At 45.5% G+C, this 23,240-nt stretch overlaps 1 protein-coding gene and 1 long non-coding RNA gene across 3 annotated transcripts in view; one reads left to right on the top strand and one right to left on the bottom strand.

Annotated features, from left to right (window-relative positions):
* LOC138758104 (AF4/FMR2 family member 1-like) overlaps nt 1-6,317 on the bottom strand; it is a 192,669-nt gene extending 186,352 nt beyond the window's left edge. For both annotated transcript variants that reach the window (XM_069926545.1, XM_069926547.1), the window contains exon 1: nt 5,969-6,317. In XM_069926545.1, the coding sequence (XP_069782646.1) occupies nt 5,969-5,985 (17 nt within the window). In that variant the 5' untranslated portion in view covers nt 5,986-6,317. The remainder of the gene's footprint in view (nt 1-5,968) is intronic.
* A 2-nt stretch (nt 6,318-6,319) lies between these two features.
* The window catches only part of LOC138758105 (uncharacterized), a 79,257-nt gene continuing 62,336 nt past the window's right edge, over nt 6,320-23,240 (top strand). Inside the window, exon 1 of the long non-coding RNA XR_011354149.1 lies at nt 6,320-6,475. This is a non-coding gene — a long non-coding RNA (uncharacterized lncRNA). The remainder of the gene's footprint in view (nt 6,476-23,240) is intronic.

The raw sequence follows: 23,240 nt of genomic DNA, 5'->3' as shown, positions 1-23,240 counted from the left end.
TTTCTGTCTCCACTGCATCTGTTCCCAAGAGGTCTTTCATGCTAAATCATCTGAAATATCTGCACAAATATGGCTTCCCCTCCTCTAACATGAACTCAGCCCTCTGTATTTCCCGCTCATCTGCCCTGCCTCCCCTGCCTCCGGATGCAACATTTTACTGTACCTTAGAGGCCTCAAACCCAAAACATTGATTATGTATATTTAACTTTGCTATATAAAGTACACTGTTTGACCAGCTGAGTTTCTCCAGCATTGTGTTTTTACTACAAATCCACTCCTTAATCAGATTAATCAAGGAGGCACAAAGTTAAAGAGCCAAGCTGCTGAACCTGAACTGTTACCCAGAAACCTAAAACATTGATGTAGAAACAAGAGTTTGAATTCTTCTGCGTCTGAAACCATATCCATTCTGGCTCAGGTTACTCCAGATCTACTAACTAACTCTCTCCTCAGTTCTAGAGTAATGAAAGACAGACCTGTTCAATTGCATTTCATGCTCACAACACAGCCTCCTCAGCATTGGTGAGGCCCACTATTGTACAAACCATCTGTGCTCAATCCAGAGCAGCCACCTTGAGCTTTCATTGGCACTTCATTTCAACTCTCTTCGCCATTCCTGCTTGACAGGACCTGCCTTTCCTCAGCATTCCCACTGCCACATTGAGGCCAAATAGAAGAACAATACCTCACATCAACGATAAGGAGGGCACCAATGCCTTCTGTCGTGAAGATCTTCTGCTCAACAGAGTCAGAATACTTTTTGGTAAAATGCAGATGCTGCTACCTGACCAGGGAATTCTCGGCCATGCTGATTGCTACAGCATTCGGCTAATGAGGGTGAAGCTATGAAGGAACTTTACAATTCCATCGGTGAAGCCCCACCCTGAAGGTGTCATGATTGTTGCTGGTGATTTCAATCACACCAACCTGAAAATAGTCTTACTACTTCAACAGCATGTCATCTTTGCCACGAGAGGAGAGAACATCCTCATCGGGTGTACACCAACAGCTCTGGTGCATAAAAGGCTGCAACTCACACCCCCCGCCCCCCACACCTTGGTCACTCGGATCACATATTCATCCTGCTCACCCTGGTGTACAGGCTGCTGGCAAAACAAACTAGGTCAGTTCACAAGGAGATCAGGACATGGCCTGGAGGCCACAGCAGCACTGTATGACTGCTTTGAGACCACGGACTGGAGCTATTTCAGGGAAGCAGTCACCTGCAAAGGTCATGTAAACACAGAGGAGGATACAAGCTCAGTGAGAAGAACCCTATCCAAGGTGAACCCAAGGTGGTCATGACCAGACAACATAATGCAGTTGGGTACTGAAGGACCAATTTACAGAGGTCTTCATGGACATCTTCAATACCTCACTGCAGGAGTCCATTGTTCCTGCAGGGTTCAAGACAGCCATCATCACCCCAGTTCCCAAGAGGGCAAGAATCATAGGCTTCATTGACTACCACCCTGTGGCACTGATCTCCACCATTATGAAAAGCTTTGAGCGTCTGGTGATGGAACACATAAAGCACAGCTTCCAGAGACACTGGACCCATTTCAATTCACCTATAGAAGCAATCTCCCTCTCTCTCAACTGACCCAAGACTGCATCACTAGATCTAGCTCCAATAGTGTCATCAAGTTGGCAAATGACAAAATAGTAGTCACACTAAAGTTTCTTCTTCTTCTTTGGCTTGGCTTCGCGGACGAAGATTTATGGAGGGGGTAAAAAGTCCACGTCAGCTGCAGGCTCGTTTGTGGCTGACCAGTCCGATGCGGGACAGGCAGACACGATTGCAGCGGTTGCAAGGGAAAATTGGTTGGTTGGGGTTGGGTGTTGGGTTTTTCCTCCTTTGCCTTTTGTCAGTGAGGTGGGCTCTGCGGTCTTCTTCAAAGGAGGCTGCTGCCCGCCAAACTGTGAGGCGCCAAGATGCACGGTTTGAGGCGTTATCAGCCCACTGGCGGTGGTCAATGTGGCAGGCACCAAGAGATTTCTTTAGGCAGTCCTTGTACCTTTTCTTTGGTGCACCTCTGTCACGGTGGCCAGTGGAGAGCTCGCCACTAAAGTGAAGAGGTGGAAAATCTCATGATGTGCTGCAAGAACATCAAACCGAGTTTCAACATAAACTAGACAAAGGAGATGATAGCGAACTTCAGGAGGACCAGGAATGAGCACCCTCCATTACACATCAGCAATTCTGTCGTGGAGAGAGTGAAGAGCACCAAGTTCCTTGGAGTTCACTTAACTAGTGACCTATTGTGGACACTCAACATCTCCTCATTTGTCAGGAATGTGCAATGACGACTGAACTTCCTGAGAGACTGAAGAGGGGAAGGCTACCACCCATCATGTCAACCTCCTATAGGAGCTCTCTTGAGACTCTCCTGGCTGACTGTATCACAATGTACAGTAGCTGCAGAGAAATGGATCGGAGGTCAATCCACAGGACCATAAGAGTGGCAGAGAGGATAAATGGAATCTCCCTAACCCCCACAATTGACATGATCTACCCGGATTGTTGTCTGAAGAGGGCACACAAAATCATTAAGGACCCTTTTCACCCTGCACACAGTTTCTTTCAGCTGCTCTTGTAGGGGAAGAGATACAGGAGTATCAGAGACAGCACCACCAGGCTGAGGAACACATTCTTCCTTTGGGCAATGAGAATGCTAAACAACCGAAGGAACTGCCCACACTAACCATCCAAAACTCTCATACGTTCAAAATAATATTAATTTATATGTATAGACAAAATATTTGTCCTGAAAATGTATTGTTTCCTCTGTATGTGTGTTACGTTTAGTTGTGTGTCTGCATGTTTTGTACCGAGGACCAGAGAACGCCATTACGTCAGGTGGTACTTGTACAATCAGATGACAATAAAATTGCCATGGGTAGCTGACAAACCCACGGTGTAAATATTGCATTTTCCAATTTCAAAGCCTGGACCTGATCACTGATGCTAACCACTACGTAAACCGTGCCACCCTTGTTTCACTCTGATATTGTTTCAGTATTGTTCTCTGTATAAAAAAAAAGCAGAGGGCTCTTTCACAAGTGTACACCCCAAATGGTAACAATTGGAGAGCTTAGTTACCAAATAAAATTAATTTTTACAATAGCACATTCCACAGAATATGCCTATGCAATCCTATAACACACTGATTTGTAGCAATGCAGATGAATTAACAAAATACTTGCACAAGATCATCTCCTCAGCAAAATAAAGTTTAAAAACCACTGGGGTAAAATAATTGACCTTCAGATTAAATTCAGCATGATAATAGGCCCTTTCGGCCCACGAGCCTGTGCTGCCCCAATTACACACAAATGACCTACAACTCCCACTATGCTTTTTTGAATGGTGGGCAGAAAATGAAGCCCCTGCAGAAAACCCACACAGACACAGGAATAACGTACAGAAGGATGTACTTGCATTGGAAGCAGTGTAGGGAATGTTCAGTAGGATGATTACTGAGATTAGAGGGTTGACATATGAAAGTTGATCAAAAATCCTTGGAATATAGAAGAATGCAAAGTACAAGATTCTTGAGGGACTGGCAGGTGAATGTTGAGAAGATGTTTCCCTGAATGCAAGTTATAATAAGATGCTCACAGTAACAAGTCCCTCAGCCACTCACTTTGCACCAAACATTCTCATCAACTCTCCCCTGACTCTACCACTCATCTACACACAAATGGCAATTTACAGTAGCCAACTAACCTTGCAACCACATCTTTGAAAACATGCAAACCCTACATAGACAGCATCCAAGATCAGGACCAAATCAGGATCTCTAGGCCTGTGAGGCAGTGACTCTACATGCTGTGGTATTGTACTGTACTGGCAGGGACCTCTTTAGTTTCAGAATAAAGGGTCATCCATTTCAACCTAATCCAAAGATGAATTTCTTCTCTCAGAGGGCTAAGAATCTTTGGAATTTTCCAGCCCAAACACTCATGGGAGTGGGAACAATTAATATACAGAACTCGAATCAGACTGACAGTTATTTAAACCACAAGGGAGAAAATGGAAGGGAGCAGGAAAGTAGCATCAGTTGGATCAAAGGTCAAACTACTCCTGCTCCAGTTTTTTAAAAAAATACTCTTATATAAACCAACCTAAAATATAACTCTGACGTGAGTGCTCAAGGTTTGATTAAAGTTTCAATGCCATCAAAACATTGCATTCAATGGTCAAGTTTCACTGGGTTTTTCAACAAAATTATTGTGATCAATGACCTCTGAAAAGGAAGAGGAGAGCATACAATTACAATGCATAGCAAGCTTCACCACCAAAACCAACACAGGGTCAATAACCATAACAGAACATACAGGAATATAACAGGACATAGACAGAGGTCTAATTATTTCATTGCCCCAAGACCTTTACCCCTGACATTTTGTATTCATAAATTGCTTTTCTAAATTCATGCATCACATGTTGTAATGAGCATAATAGCAAATATACATTGATTATTCAAGTATGGAAAGTCCAAGGGGAATCTCAGCTGATATCAATCTTAATTTTATGGCCATACACAGCACACTGTTACAGTAGGGATACTAAAAGGGTTGAAATCTCAGCTAATTTGCAGACACAAATGAACAATTTCAGCCACACAGCAGTCTTGGCTGAAAACATCTGGCTTAGCAACACATAGAATCATATTGTATTTAGTCAATTAAACTTTTCTGTACAATTAAGACTTCAAGATGAAGCTTACAATGCTTTGTCTCTAATGACAACCTGAAAATTGAGTTTTTTTAAACTGTGCAAGAAAATAAAAATTAAATCTTGCTCTTAAGAAGCATGATTAAAATATGTACATGTTTGTCTGTTCAATTAACACTAATCAAAAGAAGAGAACTGGACAGCACTGGGTTACCAGACTGTCCTTTCACTTCTGGGAATACATTTGCAATCCTGATGAAGTCTCCTTTGCGCCAACTGCAAAGATGTTAAGCAAAATGAACAAGAATGGTCTGTTTCTTTTTTCCAAAATTAACTAAACATAAAATAACAATGGAGAGGAAGAGAAAAAAAATCACATTATTCTAACTTCAAAACTGCACAAAACAAAATCAATCTTCATCTGACAATCATTACAATTAGTATAAAAACTCAATTAACAGTTAATAAAATCTTAGTGTTTTTGTCTTTAAAATAAAGAGTTAGTGTTAAAACAAAAACTAATGACAACTTATACACAAGAAACATCGGGCAAGCAATAAATGAAAAATATTGAAATTGAGACAAGTACAAGAAGATCTAATCACAAGTAGGGAAATGAGAACCAAAGTCATGGAACAGGAAGGAGGTTATGCAATAGTTTGGAATATTCAAAATAGTCGTTCAACAAGTCATACATATTTTGTTTAATTAAGATTTTCTCTTTATATCATCCTCAGTGAAATTTAAATGATTATTTAAACCCTTGATAAATACTTTTTCCTCGCCAAAATGGTCTTCCATCATTCAACATGTACAGTACAAACACATTTTTGGATAGTTCTCTGGATCAAAAATGATGATGTTAATTCGATCAAAAATATTGAGGGCTCCATGAAACCATAACCAATTTCTCATTTAGTTCAGGAAAGGAAGAGAAAACTAATGTTTGTAAGTGCATTTCACTATAAGGCTACATTTTACAAATTAGATCAGATCATTTAAACTTAAAATTGATTTTACCATAATTAGCAACCGCAAATGATGAAAATTCACTCTGGTACATTTGCCCTTTGCTAAATCAGCATATTCTTACAAACCGATTGAATTTCTTTCTTTGCTCATAAGCCCAATGCAAGTGACAAGCTCCTGAACTTGTACCAAAATCCGATGCAGCCGACACCAACAAATCACCACATCTAAAGGAACAACAAACTTCAATGGCCCTCACCACCCCTAACATTTGCAGCTGCAACTCATCATGAAGCAAGCTGGCCGAAGGCTCCTTACCTGGGGTGAGTCGCCATGGTGCAGGAGGCAGCTGCCGGCGGCTTGCCATCAGCCTCAGAGACGGCAGCCCCGCAGTGGCTCGGACATCGCCGCGCTGCCGACCCTGGAGCGAAGAGGTGACGCGGCTGAACTTGCGGCCGAGCCGAGCGGCCGGCACATCATGGAACTGCACTCAATCGGTCGCCGGGCCCAGCGAGCCACCGATCGGCCGAACTGGTTGGTGGAAGACCATCCGGGCACTTCAGAGGCAACAGCCGTGGCTTCAGCCAACCAGGGCGTAGGAGCCGCGGGGCTGCGCGCCGGACCGTTGGCCGGAGCGCGTGCGCGCTCGCGCGCCCGCCCAGTTAGGAGCCGGTCAGCGTCACAGCGCGAGGGTGAGCGGCACGTCGACCCGACACAATGCTCCCCACCCGCAACCATCCAATACGAACAGGGGCGAGGTTGGTGCCGGCGGCTCGCTTCCTTATTTGGGCATCTTATTTCTGGCTAGACTGATGTGGAGCGGCGGTTAGTAATGGCTTGTTGAAAGGCGGCGGGATGCGGGATGCGGGAAACCGTTGTGGGGAGAGGATGGGGGAATGTGGGGGGGGGAGAAAGGATGAGGAAATGTGGGGGGGAGGGGATGGGGGAATGTGGGGAGGAGAGAGGATGGGGGAATGTGGGGAGGAGAGAGGATGGGGGAATGTGGGGGGGAGAGGATGAGGGAATGTAGGGGGGAGAGAAGATGGGGGAATGTGGGGGGGGAGAGGATGGGGGAATGTGGGGGGGAGAGGATGGGGGAATGTGGGGGGGAGAGAAGATGGGGGAATGTGGGGGGGGAGAGGATGGGGGAATGTGGGGGGGAGAGAGGATGGGGGAATGTGGGGGGGAGAGAGGATGGGGGAATGTGGGGGGGAGAGAGGATGGGGGAATGTGGGGGGGAGAGAGGATGGGGGAATGTGGGGGGGAGAGAGGATGGGGGAATGTGGGGGGGAGAGAGGATGGGGGAATGTGGGGGGGAGAGAGGATGGGGGAATGTGGGGGGGAGAGAGGATGGGGGAATGTGGGGGGGAGAGAGGATGGGGGAATGTGGGGGGGGAGAGAGGATGGGGGAATGTGGGGGGGAGAGAGGATGGGGGAATGTGGGGGGGAGAGAGGATGGGGGAATGTGGGGGGGAGAGAGGATGGGGGAATGTGGGGGGGGAGAGGATGGGGGAATGTGGGGGGGGGAGAGGATGGGGGAATGTGGGGGGGGGAGAGGATGGGGGAATGTGGGGGGGGAGAGGATGGGGGAATGTGGGGGGGGAGAGGATGGGGGAATGTGGGGGGGGAGAGGATGAGGGAATGTGGGGGGGGAGAGAGGATGAGGGAATGTGGGGGGGAGGGGATGAGGGAATGTGGGGAGGAGAGAAGATGGGGGAATGTGGGGGGGAGAGAAGATGGGGGAATGTGGGGGGGAGAGGATGGGGGAATGTGGGGGGGAGAGAGGATGGGGGAATGTGGGGGGGAGAGAGGATGGGGGAATGTGGGGGGGAGAGAGGATGGGGGAATGTGGGGGGAGGGAGGATGGGGGAATGTGGGGGGGAGGGAGGATGGGGGAATGTGGGGGGGAGGGAGGATGGGGGAATGGGGGGGAGGGAGGATGGGGGAATGTGGGGGGAGGGAGGATGGGGGAATGTGGGGGGGAGGGAGGATGGGGGAATGTGGGGGGGAGGGAGGATGGGGGAATGTGGGGGGGAGGGAGGATGGGGGAATGTGGGGGGGAGAGAGGATGGGGGAATGTAGGGGGGAGAGAGGATGGGGGAATGTGGGGGGGAGAGAGGATGGGGGAATGTGGGGGGGAGAGAGGATGGGGGAATGTGGGGGGGGAGAGAGGATGGGGGAATGTGGGGGGGAGAGAGGATGGGGGAATGTGGGGGGGAGAGAGGATGGGGGAATGTGGGGGGGAGGGAGGATGGGGGAATGTGGGGGGGAGGGAGGATGGGGGAATGTGGGGGGGAGGGAGGATGGGGAAATGTGGGGGGGAGGGAGGATGGGGGAATGTGGGGGGGAGGGAGGATGGGGGAATGTGGGGGGGAGGGAGGATGGGGGAATGTGGGGGGAGAGAGGATGGGGGAATGTGGGGGGGAGAGGATGAGGGAATGTAGGGGGGAGAGAGGATGAGGGAATGTGGGGGGGAGAGAGGATGAGGGAATGTGGGGGGGAGGGGATGAGGGAATGTGGGGAGGAGAGAAGATGGGGGAATGTGGGGGGGAGAGAAGATGGGGGAATGTGGGGGGGAGAGAGGATGGGGGAATGTGGGGGGGAGAGAGGATGGGGGAATGTGGGGGGGAGGGAGGATGGGGGAAGGTGGGGGGGAGGGAGGATGGGGGAATGTGGGGGGAAGGGAGGATGGGGGAATGTGGGGGGGAGGGAGGATGGGGGAATGTGGGGGGGAGGGAGGATGGGGGAATGTGGGGGGGAGGGAGGATGGGGGAATGTGGGGGGAGGGAGGATGGGGGAATGTGGGGGGGAGGGAGGATGGGGGAATGTGGGGGGGAGAGAGGATGGGGGAATGTGGGGGGGAGAGAGGATGGGGGAATGTAGGGGGGAGAGAGGATGGGGGAATGTGGGGGGGAGAGAGGATGGGGGAATGTGGGGGGGAGAGAGGATGGGGGAATGTGGGGGGGAGAGAGGATGGGGGAATGTGGGGGGGAGGGAGGATGGGGGAATGTGGGGGGGAGGGAGGATGGGGAAATGTGGGGGGGAGGGAGGATGGGGGAATGTGGGGGGGAGGGAGGATGGGGGAATGTGGGGGGGAGAGAGGATGGGGGAATGTGGGGGGAGAGAGGATGGGGGAATGTGGGGGGGAGAGAGGTGGGGGAATGTGGGGGGGAGAGAGGTGGGGGAATGTGGGGGGGAGAGAGGATGGGGGAATGTGGGGGGGAGAGAGGATGGGGGAATGTGGGGGGGAGAGAGGATGGGGAATGTGGGGGGGGGAGATGGGGGAATGTGGGGGGGAGGGAGGATGGGGGAATGTGGGGGGGAGAGAGGATGGGGGAATGTGGGGGGGAGAGAGGATGGGGGAATGTGGGGGGGAGAGAGGATGGGGGAATGTGGGGGGGAGAGAGGATGGGGGAATGTGGGGGGAGAGAGGATGGGGGAATGTGGGGGGGAGAGAAGATGGGGGAATGTGGGGGGGAGAGAGGATGGGGGAATGTGGGGGGGGGAGATGATGGGGGAATGTGGGGGGGGGAGATGATGGGGGAATGTGGGGGGGGAGAGAGGATGGGGGAATGTGGGGGGGGAGAGAGGATGGGGGAATGTGGATTGGAGAGAGGATGGGGGAATGTGGGGGGGAGAGAGGATGGGGGAATGTGGGGGGGGAGAGAGGATGGGGGAATGTGGGGGGGAGAGAGGATGGGGGAATGTCGGGGGGGAGAGAGGATGGGGGAATGTCGGGGGGGAGAGAGGATGGGGGAATGTCGGGGGGGAGAGAGGATGGGGGAATGTGGGGGGGATGAGAGGATGGGGGAATGTGGGGGGGGGGGGAGAGAGGATGGGGGAATAGGAAGGGTGGGAACTGTGCTTGGGAAAGAATATGGTGGGGAATGTGCCAAGTTAGGGATAGGAAAGTTGGGTGGGCAAAGTAACTCTTTATATTTTTATCACTGAGGTTCAGTGGAAAGCTGTTTCATCAGGTTTTGGTGTACAATTGGATGATCAATAAACTTGAAAATTTCAACTAAATCCATCTTTTGTTCACTGATTAATTGATTACTGTGGGCACCATTTTAGGTATACAAAAATGATCACATTATACGAAATCCCTGCCCTTTCCGTGCATTCACTGAGAATGAATCTGAATTCAGCCAAAACTATATTCCTATTCATGTTGTGTTTTGTATTATATCCAACTAAAAATGTATATATCGAAAGAAGAGAAATAATCCTCCCAATTTGCTTATTTAAAATAAAAGCCAAGGATTGTATGCATTTCTTCAATTTATATTCAATCATATTCATTGTTCTGCAAAAGTTATACTTTTGAACAAGTTTTTTTTTTGCAGAGAAGGAAAGACAAATGTTTGCAGCTTTGGCTGAGAGCAAGTTCTTGCAGATTGGGGAAGCAAACTAGGTCAGACTTCCTGCTGCTCTAATTCACCAGCCAATATTTTTTGTTCCCTATCTTGAGTTGAAACATGAAACCATTTTCTGAGAATTTATTACTGAAGCAGAATAATGTTTTCAGCTGCAACCTATTATTATTGTTTTATGTGGCAGTGCTGTCTTGATGGTTCAATTGCTGACTGTACATTTGTGAAACTGAGAAATAAGAGACCAGGAAATCACTGATCTAATTCTTGCAGCATGCTGAATAACTTGATCTCAGCTAGGGTAGGCCCTCATGTGGATGGGGGACCCTCTAAGAAATACTTTCATTGCAATGTGAAACATAATTAGCCTCTTCTAAATCAGAAAGGATGGCAAAATTATTTTTTCCAGAGTATTAAGCAAAAGTTTAAAATTATAACTGAACTACAGTTTTGTTATTTATAAAAATAACAAAAGGGTGAAAAATATCTTGAAAATAATTTGTGAATTAAATTCTGTAATTTCTGCATTAAGACCAATCACATTTACTTACTACAACATAGGAGGCCATCTGGCTTACCATGTCTGTGTTTGCTCCCTTCAAGTTTAAATTTATTTTTAGAGCACATACTTGACAGAACATACAACCCAGAGATTATTTTCCTTCGGGCCAAACAGAATTTCTACTTGACAATATTGTAAACTATATTCAAGGAAAAGATACATAAAAGATAGAAATGTCAACAAACTGTGCAAATACAGAAAAAAAATACAGTATTGAGCTATAAATAACATGTAAAGTCAGAGTCCTTAAATGAGTCTGAGTCTGATGGTGGAGGGGTAGCAACTGTTTCTGAACTTGGTGGTCCGAGTCTTCTGGCTCCTGTACCTCTTTCCTGATGGAATCAGCAACAACAGAGCGTATCCTGGGTGAAGTAGATCCTTGATGGTTTATGCTGGTCTCTGATGGAAGCTTTCCATGTAGATGTTCTTGATAGTGGGGAGGGTTTTGTCTGTGATATCCTGGGGTGTGTCCATTGACTTGAACATGCTCAGGGGTATTGGTTTCCCCATACTAGATAGTGATGCAGCCAGTCAGCACACTTTCCACTACATACAGTATCTAGAAATTTACCATTTCCAATGTCATACCGAACTCCTGAGAATGTAGAAACTAATGTTTGTTCATAATAACAGTAGTGTGTTGGGTCCAGGAAAGGTCCTCTGAGAGAGTGATTCCCAGTCATTTAAATTTGCACATACTCTCCACTTCTCATCCTCAAATGATCACTGGATCATACACCTCTGGCTTTCCTTTCCTGAAATAAATTCCTTGGTTTTGGTGACATTGAGGGTGAGGTTGCTGTAAGCACATCATTCAGCCAAGTTTTTAGTCTCCCCCCTGTATGCTGATTCATCGCCACTTTTTATACAACCCACTACATCCATGCATTGACTTGCATCCGGGTTACGTTCTGGAAGTGGGTACACAAATAGATTTGGACATAAGTCAATCATATACTGTATAACATAAGATACCATGACACGTGCACTATAATATTTAAAGTTTTGCCTCTTTCATATTAGTTTATCACCTTTAGCTTCTCTTCCAAATTGGTGCATGCCTTTTTTTTTAATAAATTTTATTTTTAATTTATGTCAAAACATATACAGTATCCACAACAGAAGAATAATAAAAACTATGACACAAAAAGAATATAGTTTTTATATATTTTTCTCCCCCCCCCCCCCCACCTCCCTCTCCAAAAAAGTAGGGAAGAAAAAGAAAAGCCTATGTACTAAACTTATAACTTTTAATTAATTAATTGCAGTTTACATAATAATCTTAAACCATAACTAGGTGTCTTGGGTAAACTTGTACCTCTCACTTTGTTCATTTTAGATTGGTCACAGTGTTTCAGCTACCGAAAAAAAAATAGACACACACACACACACACACACACACACACACACACACACACACACACACACACACCGAGAGCAGTTCAGTTTATACAAGTCTTTATTACTAAATCTAAAGCTGAATTCACACTACAATATGCAAGTCCTTCCCAATTATACCTGGACTGGTCCCAACTGCCTAAGCGAGGCAACAACTGTACACTTGTAGTAGGTTGTCGGGGCGCCGGTAGCAGCTTCTCCACCTCCCTCGACCGGGACGTTAGCTGGACTCTTGAAGTTCTTCTTGCTGAGAGATGTTGCCACCTCTTGGAGAGTCTCAAACTTCAGCAGTGGGACCAGGTTTATATTACCCAAAAGTTGTTTACTTCTGATCTTATCTCTTTGAACAAATGATTTAATTATCTTCAAGGTCTCCTGACAGTCTGCCACCAACAAAAGAAAACTGCAATCTCTGGGCCTCATGGTGGAAGTTGGATAATGTCTACTGATTCATATGCATCCCTGGGCCCCATAGTGTAAATTAGATGATGTTGTTTTCTGATTCAACATCCTGGGCCCCATGGTGGAATTTAGATTATGTCTGATGCAACTGCATCCCTTCTTGCATAAGCTGGTCTAAATCCTCCATTACACTAGGGCGGAAAGTCGTAGCAATAGAATCCATGTAGGGTTTCCAAATCTTATCAAATTTTTCTGGTTGATTTTGTAAATTATACGTTATTCTCTAATGGTATACAATTTAATAATTCCATTTGCCATCTATTCAATCCCACAATATCACCAGATTTCCATGTTACACTATAAATTTCTTTGCTAATTCTACACTTAAAAATTTATTTTAATAAATATCTAACTTCAATTGGGAAATATTTCCCAATAAAAATACTGTGGGATCCTTCAAAATTTACGTCTTCAAAAATTGTCCCAATAAAATACTTGTATCCTTCCAAAACTTAACAACTTTTTTACATTGCTAGACTGCATGCAGGAAAGATCCTACTTCATTACATCTAAAACATTGATCAGAACAATTCGAATGAAGTGCATGTAATTTATATGGAGTATAATATAACTGATGTAGAAAATTAAATTATACCATTTGATATCTAATGTTAATTGTATTAGTTACACTTTCATAGCATAATTTTGACCATACTTCTTGAATCTGTATATTTCAATCTTTCAATCTTTTTCCCATCAGGATTTAGATTTAAATAAATCCTTTTTCTGAATAGTATCTTGTAATTTGATATACATATTAGTAATAAATCTTTCAATAAACCTATCTGTTATTCGATATTCAAATGGACTTTGTTCTGGTAATTTAAAATTGCTCCCTTTCTTTCTTTGTAAATGTGATTTAATAATAAGAAAAAATAGTGTTAAATGGTATATTATTTTTTCTTCTTTGGCTTGGCTTCGCGGACGAAGATTTATGGAGGGGGTAAAAAGTCCACGTCAGCTGCAGGCTCGTTTGTGGCTGACCAGTCCGATGCGGGACAGGCAGACACGATTGCAGCGGTTGCAAAGGAAAATTGGTTGGTTGGGGTTGGGTGTTGGGTTTTTCCTCCTTTGCCTTTTGTCAGTGAGGTGGGCTCTGCGGTCTTCTTCAAAGGAGGCTGCTGCCCGCCAAACTGTGAGGCGCCAAGATGCACGGTTTGAGGCGTTATCAGCCCACTGGCGGTGGTCAATGTGGCAGGCACCAAGAGATTTCTTTAGGCAGTCCTTGTACCTTTTCTTTGGTGCACCTCTGTCACGGTGGCCAGTGGAGAGCTCGCCATATAAAACGATCTTGGGAAGGCGATGGTCCTCCATTCTGGAGACGTGACCCATCCAGCGCAGCTGGATCTTCAGCAGCGTGGACTCGATGCTGTCGACCTCTGCCATCTCGAGTACCTCGACGTTAGGGGTGTGAGCGCTCCAATGGATGTTGAGGATGGAGCGGAGACAACGCTGGTGGAAGCGTTCTAGGAGCCGTAGGTGGTGCCGGTAGAGGACCCATGATTCGGAGCCGAACAGGAGTGTGGGTATGACAACGGCTCTGTATACGCTTATCTTTGTGAGGTTTTTCAGTTGGTTGTTTTTCCAGACTCTTTTGTGTAGTCTTCCAAAGGCGCTATTTGCCTTGGCGAGTCTTATCTTTCAATTGGTTAAAAGTCAAAAAAATTGATCCCAAAAATACAATCCCTTATTTTTTTATTACACAATTTTACCAAACATCGAAATAACAATTATTAACCGAAAAAGAAATTAAAGGATTTTGATTTAATATCATTTTAGCCAACTGATAATTCTTCATTCCTCTTTCTACATGTTCTCCATTCCATACTTTAAGCATATGCTTCAAAATTGGTGGATCTGATTTTCCTTTTAATAATCACTCATGCCATTATGTTCACAATCACTTTCTCCTATTTTACTCATTTCAATTTACACCCATGCAATCTTATCATCGGTCTGATAACAAGAAGACAAAAATCTAAGTTGAGCTGCTTTATAATAATTTTTAAAATTAGGCCATCGAAGTCCCCCTTGATCAAATTTCCATTTTAATTTTTCCAAGGCAATGCCTTTTCTTCTCTGATTCTGCCAGAGGCTTGCTTTGGGGGTGGTTTGGGGCCATGATGCACTATATTTTCAAATAAAATTTGGCCAACAAGATAATGTGCAAACAAGAGACTGCATGGAACGTGATTTAATGCCCAGATGTTGGTGTCTCATATGCTATCGAGAATAGAAAAATATTATACCGTGCAGTGTGCTTTTTTTCATAGTAACTAGAGTACATATTAATGTTATTACTCAAAATAACAATAAAAAGTACATATATATGTTACAAATTTCAAATGCATATATGTATTGTACTATCAGGTGTATTGTAACAATATTAATATTTGGGGAGAATTTATAAGATTTAGAGTAGGTTACATACATACATACATTTTAAAACATCTTATTTGAAAGACTAAAGAAATATTGAAGATCTCTTGGAGAATGTAAGCACCTTTCACAAGTAGGTGTTAATTGAACTAACATAAAATGAATGACCATTGTTTGGAACTGGAGACCCGATGGCTAGTGGCTCTTTTCAAGGGATTTGCCAGAGTGCACAGAAAGGTCACTCCTGGATTGTTTACCTAAGATAACAACGTGAGAAGAAGAAAGATTCTGTTGTTCGCTGGAGAAGGTGGGGGTTTTGCAAGATATGAGTCACATGCTCTTTTTGGAGTTTCAGTTGGAAAGGAGAGAGGGTTGAGTTAACAACTCAGTCAGTCAGTGACTGAAAAGTGCAATCCAGGAAAAACTGTTTGAAACTGATGAAAGCAAGTTCCAGAGTGGCCGATGGCTGGAAGTGCTATCTGTCTGATGTTTCTCTTGAAATAGAGGAAGGAATTGAACTCTGTGGTAGCTTGAAGAAAGAGGTTACCATCTGGAAGACCTTGATGGGGCAAGTTGCATCAGCGAGACCCTGAGGTGACTAGTGGTGGTACCTCAGTTGTGGAAATCTTGGAGCAGCAAATATCTCTCTCTGCAAACCCTACGAGAACCTTCCTGAGTGGTAAACATTTACCTTTCAAGCACCAAGCCTGGTGAACTTTATACATGTTAAATTCTGTGCACAGTGTGGTGATTGCCTGCAACCAGAGAACTTGGAAGAAGGAGATGTGAGATTGAACTGTGAACCAAAGAACTTTTCTTAAATACACACACACACACACACACACATTACATACACGTGCAGTTAGAATTAGAAGGGGGAAATTTGGGTTAGTATAGAGTATAGTATGAATAAAGTTAAAGTTTGATTCTATTTTCATGTTTGAAGTTGATTAACAATAACTTTTGTCTTGGTGAATGTCTATTGCTGCTGGGTTTAGGGGTCCTTTGGGCTCATAACAGTATACTCTGTACCGTTATATGGCTGGTAGTGCGGGCCCAGTGTAAATTTTTATTAAATCCAAATGGTGACCTCAGACATACCTGTGATTGGACGTACTCGATGGGGCATAAGTCGAGTTATGGCTGTCCTGTAGTATAAGCAAATTTATAAATGGTGTTGACATAGCATGCAGTCCCGCCATTGGTGTAAAGTGAGTAGAACAGTGGGGGCAAGAACACAGCCCTGTGGTGCTCCGGTACCAATAGAGATTGTGGAGGAGATGTTCTTGGCAATCAACACTGATTGTGGTCGAGAGGTGAGGAAATCCAGGAGCCAATTGCACAGTGGGATATTGAGGCTTAGGTCTTGAAGTTTGCTGATCAATTTTGAGGGGATGATGACATCTGCTATAGACCTGTTGCTGCGGTAGACAAATTGGAATGGATCCATGTCACTGCTCGGACAGGAGCTGACATGCTTCAACATCAGCTTCAGTGCCACTGGTTGGTAGTCATTTAAGCAGATTATCACACTCTTCTTGGGCACCAGTACGATTGAAGCCTGTTTGAAACAGATGGGTACCACACCCTGTTGAAGTGAGTTGAGATCAATCCCTTTATAACAATTTTCTTTCTCTGCAATTCTGTAACTTATTCTTTTTCTTGTGCCCATTAACTTCCCTTTCCTGTACTGAAGGTGACCAGAGACATAGTGGATATAGTCATAGCTGCACCATAAATCCAAGAGAAATACAGGAAACTGACTTTATCATTTGGCAGAGATTCTTGTTCATTTTGCTTAAGATCTTTGCAGTTGGCGCAAAGGAGACTTCCTCATCAGTCTCATCAAGATTGCAAATGCAATCCCAGAAGTGAAAGGACAGTCTGGTAACCCACAGTGCTGTTGAGACATCTTCTTTTGATTAGTTAACCAATGATCTACAGTGCAACCATTCTCAATGAAAACCGACATAAAGCAAGAGTATCATTAATCTAACACTTAAATCTATCTTGCTGCAAAATTGCATTTTCAATAAATTTTCTGCTGATTAGGAAACTGTTATGACGAACTAGGCACCAGAACCAAAAGGTACCCAGACTTCAGTAAAGCTACAGTATGCAGGTTATGCATATGTATGTGCTTGAAGAACCAAACTCCAACCTAATGATGTTGCTTTTCCTGAAGCATCAAAGGTTTCAGATTTATTGTCAGAGTACATACATGTCATCACAGACAACCCTGATTACTTATTAGAAGTGCAAAAAAAACTACATAAGGAATACATGTAAACAAATAAAGAAATAAACAGATAATGAATGTAAACAAACTGACTGCAATACAGAGAGAATTTTTAAAAATCAATGAAGTGCAAAAGTAAGAGTCCTTAAATAATTGTTGTTGAGGAGTCTGATGGTGGATGGGTAACAATTGTTCCTTAACCTTGTGGTTCAAGTCTTGAGACACCTAGACCTCTTTCCTGATGGCAGCAGCGAGAACAGAATGTGTGGTGGGTGAAGAGGATCCTTGATGATTGCTGCTGCTCTCTGGCGGCAGTGTTCTATGGATGTTTTTGATGGTGGGGAGGGTTTTCCCTGCAATGTCTTGGGCTGTGTCCACTACCTTTTCCAGGGCTTTAAGCTCAGGGGTATTGGTGTCCCCATACCAGAGAGAGATGCAGCCAGTCAGCTCACATCAATGGCACATTTCATCACCAGTAATTTGGTGAGAGTAGGATTATCTTATCCTTTGGTGAAGTGAAGAGTGAGGAGTAAAACCCGGCACAAACCTCACATCTTCCTATAAGCTTAAGAGAATGTACTCCCTATAGCAAACATCTCAAGGCACTGGAAAAATACCACCAATCTACTTTTGCAAATTTGTGAGATTTACTGAAAGAATAAATAAAATAAGTGTCAGTGCTCTCTCCCAGGACAACTTCCCTGTTCTGATGTCTTGATTACACTCAGTTGGCTTTTTTGGGAGGTCAATCATTCATTAAGCTGAAACTGGTCTCTGAAAACACATTATTCTTAACCCTTTCACGAAAGGAGATAACCTATGAAAGATTTAAGTGAGCTCAAAACCTTGAAGAAATGCTATATTTCCACTGGCTCCTGGAAATCTTTGGCCTTTGACAGCACAAACTGAAGAAGGAATGTTCAGAATGGTGTTGTGAATCTTGAGGCCATGCACTGGGAGCATAAAAAGACCTTGTGTAAGTGATGAACGGTGTGGATGACCAAACAGACTACTCATCTGCCCACCCCAAGATCCACTATTTTGTTACATCAGCCAACTTGGAACATACATAATCCATAGAAGTAAATCATCTTCATTATCCAGGGACTTTAAGAAGAAGATGGTAGCCAATTAATCACATAACATATCTGGAATGTGGAAGGCAGCCAGATAATGAGGGAATGTGCAAATGCCACACAATATCCAACGTCTGAGTGAATCTGGCATTCCCATTCTTTTACAGTTGCAAATATCATGATGAAAAGCAACATTAATTGGGCCCCTTACAAAAAAAATACTGAGTTGCAACCTTAAATAGATATTTTTTTAATGTATATATGAATTATGGGCTAGTTTAAGTTCAGTATTCATATTTATGGCCCATATGTAGCTTGGGTGGTGGTACCTCTGGGATTGCACTAGTTCACATAAAAGTCTTCTCTTTGACCAAACTGAATATCTCTCTTAAGTTCATTTTCTTTGATTTCTTTGTTTAATTTACGTCTCTGTGGATTGCCTTGGGATGTTTTTCTGAGTTAAATACAAGTTGCTGGGTGTTAATGATACTGGCAAGGCAACATTTATTGCCCATTCCTGACTGTCCTAAGGGTATAGTCATCAATCATCTCATGAAGGCTAAATTACATAGAAGAGGTAGCTTAATATGGCAGAAAATGGGTCATCAGCAAGGATTTTTGTTCCTGACTACATGTAATATCTATAATTCAAACTTTCCTCTCCTCCAGCAGCAGTCAACTCCAGTCCCACATTTTATTCTCTTTATTAATATAGTTCAAGTTTAACAATTCATGGGAGCAGGGGAGGTGTGGCATGATGTCGTAAGTGGGAGACGTAAAGATATACTTCTCCCGGGAGAACTAATTAATAACCGGCCTCCAAACATTTTTTTGAAATTTTAAAAGATTAACAAAGCTTTAGGAACTTACCTGCAAAGTTTTAATTATGGCTTCAAGGAAGGGGAAGATGCAGACAAGCAAGAAAACAGTTGTCCTGCAGGCTCAGCCTTCTGTGGAATTGGAGGCACAGTCTGAAGTTCATGGAAGTGATTTAGAAGGACAAGAAAAAGAAGACCAAGACAGAGAGGAGGAGGAGGAGGAAGAAGTAGAAAATGAAGATGAAGAAGCCCAACTAGTACAAGGTATTGAAGCCATGCAGGGTAAGATTCCTGAGAATAGAAGTCAAGAGCAAACTTCTATACTAATGAATCAATTGCAGTTAATGGGCAAGAAGATTGATATGCAATTTGTATCTGTAAAATGTGATGTTAATGCACAATTTGAATATGTTAAGGGAAAATAAAAATATTAAGGAGGAAATGAAAAAATATATTAATGTGGTGGCGCTCATCTCTCGTGGTGAACCGGCCTCCCCTTGTATTGCTGCGCCGGCAGGGCAACCGTGGGAAGATGGCGGCGTCGGGGGTAGCTCAGTGCCTCTTGACTCAGGCCACAGCATGTGCCTTGGGCAACGTGATGACGTCACCGCCTGTGTGGGGTGGAGCGCACGTTGCCATTAAAGGGCGCGCACAGAGTTCGAATAAATCAGTTCAACTGGAATCCCTCAGCATCCTGTGGTGTGTTTCAGACTTGGTAGCTACCACTACATTGGTGACCCCAGCGAGTTCAGATGTTTTTCTGGCCTCGTCATGAACTCGGCAGTGGTCAACGCGGTCACAGTGAAATTCCCCCCGCCCCCCTTCTGGACACATCGCCCACACTCTTGGTTCAGGCAGGTGGAGGTGCAGTTTCACCTCAGACAAATCACGACAGACGCCACGATGTTTTACCACATCGTGAGCACCCTCGATCAAGTAACTGCTGCCAGGGTGGATGACCTGATCAATGACCCACCCGAGGAAGGTAAATAGCTCTCCCTCAAAAGCATCCTCCTTGGCACCTTCGGCCTCTCACATCAGGAGCGCGCTGCCAGGCTCCTGCACCTGGACAGCCTGGGCGACAGAACCCCGTCCGCCCTCATGGATGAGATCCTCGCACTGGTAGAGGGATGATGTTTGAGCAAGCCTCCCTCGAGCAGATGGCAGAAGACATCCAACTCCTGCTGGTGGACAAGGACTTCTCAGATCCATGGAGAGTTGCAGCCTGCATGGATGTGCTCTGGCAGATGAAATGAAAAATGAGGCTGCCCTCAGTCAGGTCACCCGCCCTGGACCTAGCTGACCGCAGGCGCCCCCCCAAGCACAAACATGCTACTAGCAGCCTAAAGATCTGTGATCAAGACCTTTGACACGCGCTGCGTCCAGATTCAGCTCGGCAAAGACAAATTTCGCTGTAAATTCATGCTGGCCACACTGAGTACGGTGCTTCTGGGAGCTGACTTCCTCCGGTTGACATAAAAGGCAAACGTCCAATGCACGCCCGCACTTTTCAAACAGTCCGTCTTGATTCCACAGGCACATGCGACCTGGGAATAGTTACCATCAGCGCCCCCAAGGATGAATATACTTGTATACTCAACGAATTCCCCACTATCCTGTGGCCTCAGTTCACCTCTGCCATGCCCCAACATGGTGTCCGCCACCATATCTCAATCCAGGGCCCCCCCACGCCAAAGCCAGGCGGCTATCCCGGGAGATGCTACAACTGGCGAAGGACGAATTCTCCCAACAACAGGAGCTGGGGATCATCCGCAGGTCAGATAGCCCTTGGACATCCCCCCTCCACATGGTCCCAAAGGCTTCTGGAGACTACCCCCATTTGAATGATGCGACCACGCCGGACCGATATCCATCACGCACATACAAGACTTTACAGCCAACCTGAAAGGTGCCAAAATTTTCTCGAAGGTCGATCTGGTATGGGGGTACCATCAAATCCTAGTCCACCCCGATGATCTTGGCAAAACTGCCATCATCACCTCTTTTGGCCTATTCGAGTTACTGCAGATGCCCTTTGGCATTGCAGCCCATACGTTCCAATGGGTAATGGACACAGTGGACAGAGATCTGGACTTCTTGTTTATTTATCTTGATGATATCCTCATCGCCAGTTGGGACCACAATGAACACAAAGTCCATCTTCGCGGTCTATTTGCCTGCCTGGCAGAATTCGGCCTCACTGTCAATGTGGCCAAATGCCAGTTCGCAAGGAGTCCCTGCAGTTCCTGGGCCACACCATCTCCGCGGATGGGGCCGTCCCATCACCGGAAAAGGTCACAGCCGTACACCAGTTCCCAAAACCTGACACCCTCAAGGGTTTACAAGAATTCACCAGGATGGTCAATTTCTACCACCGCCTCATCCTGGGGCAGCTTAAATCATGTGACTGTTGTTCGCATTAATCGCCGCCAAAAATAAGACCCTGGAGTGGACCGAAGAGGCCGAAACAGCCTTCTTCACAACAAAAGACGCCCAGCCAAGTGCCACTCTATTGGCCCACCCACGATCCGATGCGCACACTGAACTGTCAGTGAATGCTTCAGCCACAGCCAACAGGGGCGACCTAGAGCAATCGGTGAATGGCCAGTGGTGCCCATGTGTTCTTCAGCAAACACCTCCACCCTCCCAAACTTAAGTGCAGCGCCTTCAACAGGGAGCTCTTGGCCCTGTACCTTTCCATCAGGAACTTTCAGTACTTCCTGGAGGCCAGGCCTATCACGGTATTCACTAATAAAAAGCTGCTCACCCAAGCTAAAAGATCCTGCGCCAGAACTCTGCTCGCACACTGGATTGCTAGGTTCGGTATCCCAGCACACATGACAAGAGAAAGGAGAGCCCAGTTCACATTCACCCTCTGGACACAGCTGGCAAACCTCCTGGGGATTAAGTTTCACCATACTACTGCTTATCATCCCGAGGCCAACAGACTCATAGAGTGCTTCCACCAGCACCTCAAGTCGGCCCTCATGGCAAGCCTCACTGGCCCCAACTGGATGGACAAATTGCCCTGGGTCCTGCTCAGCATCAGAATAGCCCTAATGGAAGACCCACAGGTATCTTCCACAAAGCTGGTCTACGGCGCACCATTATTGCTGCCCGGGGAGTTCTTCGGCCCAAGCACAAGTTCCAGGACCAAGAACCAGATCTCCTGGCAGACTTGCGGGACAAGCTCACCTCATTTGTGCCCCCGCAATTGACCCACCATGGCAGCCATCTGACCTGCACCCCCAAGGAGCTGGCTACAACAGACTTTGTTTTCGTCCAGCTAGCCCACATCTGGCACCCCTGCAACACCCTTACGAGGGCCCCTATAAAGTCCTGAAATGCTCAGGCAAGACATTCACCTTGGACATTGAGGACAGGGAGGAGGTATTTACGGTTGATAGACTCCAGGCGGCACACTTGGACCTCAGCCAGCCAATGCAAATGGCCCAACCCAAATGACGGGGTCGGCTGCCAAAGTGGTGAGACACGTAAGCTGGTTCTGGGGGGGGGGGGGGTGGTTGTGCGGCGGCGCACATCTCGTGGTGAACCAGCCTCCACTTATATTGCCGCGCCAGCGGGGCAGCCGTGGGAAGATGGCACCATCAGGGGTAGCTCAGTGCCTCGTGGCTCAGGCCACAGCGCGCGCCTTGGGCAATGTGATGACATCACTCCCCACACAGGGCAGAGTGCACACTGTCCTTAAAGGACACATGTGAAGTTCAAATAAATCAGTTCAACTGAAACCCCTACATTTAACAACGTAATTGGTCTATATGAAGATACTTTCAAAGGATCTCTATCTTTTTTAGGAATTACTGTAATTAAAGCACTAGAACAAGACTCAGGTAATTCATAATGTTCTCCAACTTGCATCCCCAAACACTGTGGATAAATCATAATAAGAAATTTTATAAAATTCAACCGAAAATCCATCATCACCAGGCGATTTACCGATTGGCATTTCGAGCATAAGCCATTTTAATTTCCAAATCAGTAAATGGTTCTTCTAACTCCTGTGTATCTCCATCCTCTAATATTGGTAAATTCAACTGTGATTAAAAAAAAGATCAATCGATCCAGTTTCCTGTTTTCCTTCAGATGTATATAACTTTTGGAGAGGAGTCACGTGATGGAGTAGTGGCCAGACGGTGAACTCCAGCCCTCTCCAGAAAAGTCGGGAAAAACAAGAGAAAATACAAAGGCACAGAAATAAAAGTTAAAGAAAAGTGAGTATAAAGGTGGAAAGAAGATGGCGACAAAAAAAGAAAAATCAAAAT

The sequence above is a fragment of the Narcine bancroftii genome, chromosome 3 (genome assembly GCF_036971445.1).
Source record: "Narcine bancroftii isolate sNarBan1 chromosome 3, sNarBan1.hap1, whole genome shotgun sequence".
Classification (NCBI taxonomy): domain Eukaryota; kingdom Metazoa; phylum Chordata; class Chondrichthyes; order Torpediniformes; family Narcinidae; genus Narcine; species Narcine bancroftii.
The sequence above is the reverse complement of the archived record's forward strand: the minus strand, read 5'-3'. Positions and strand labels throughout refer to the sequence as shown.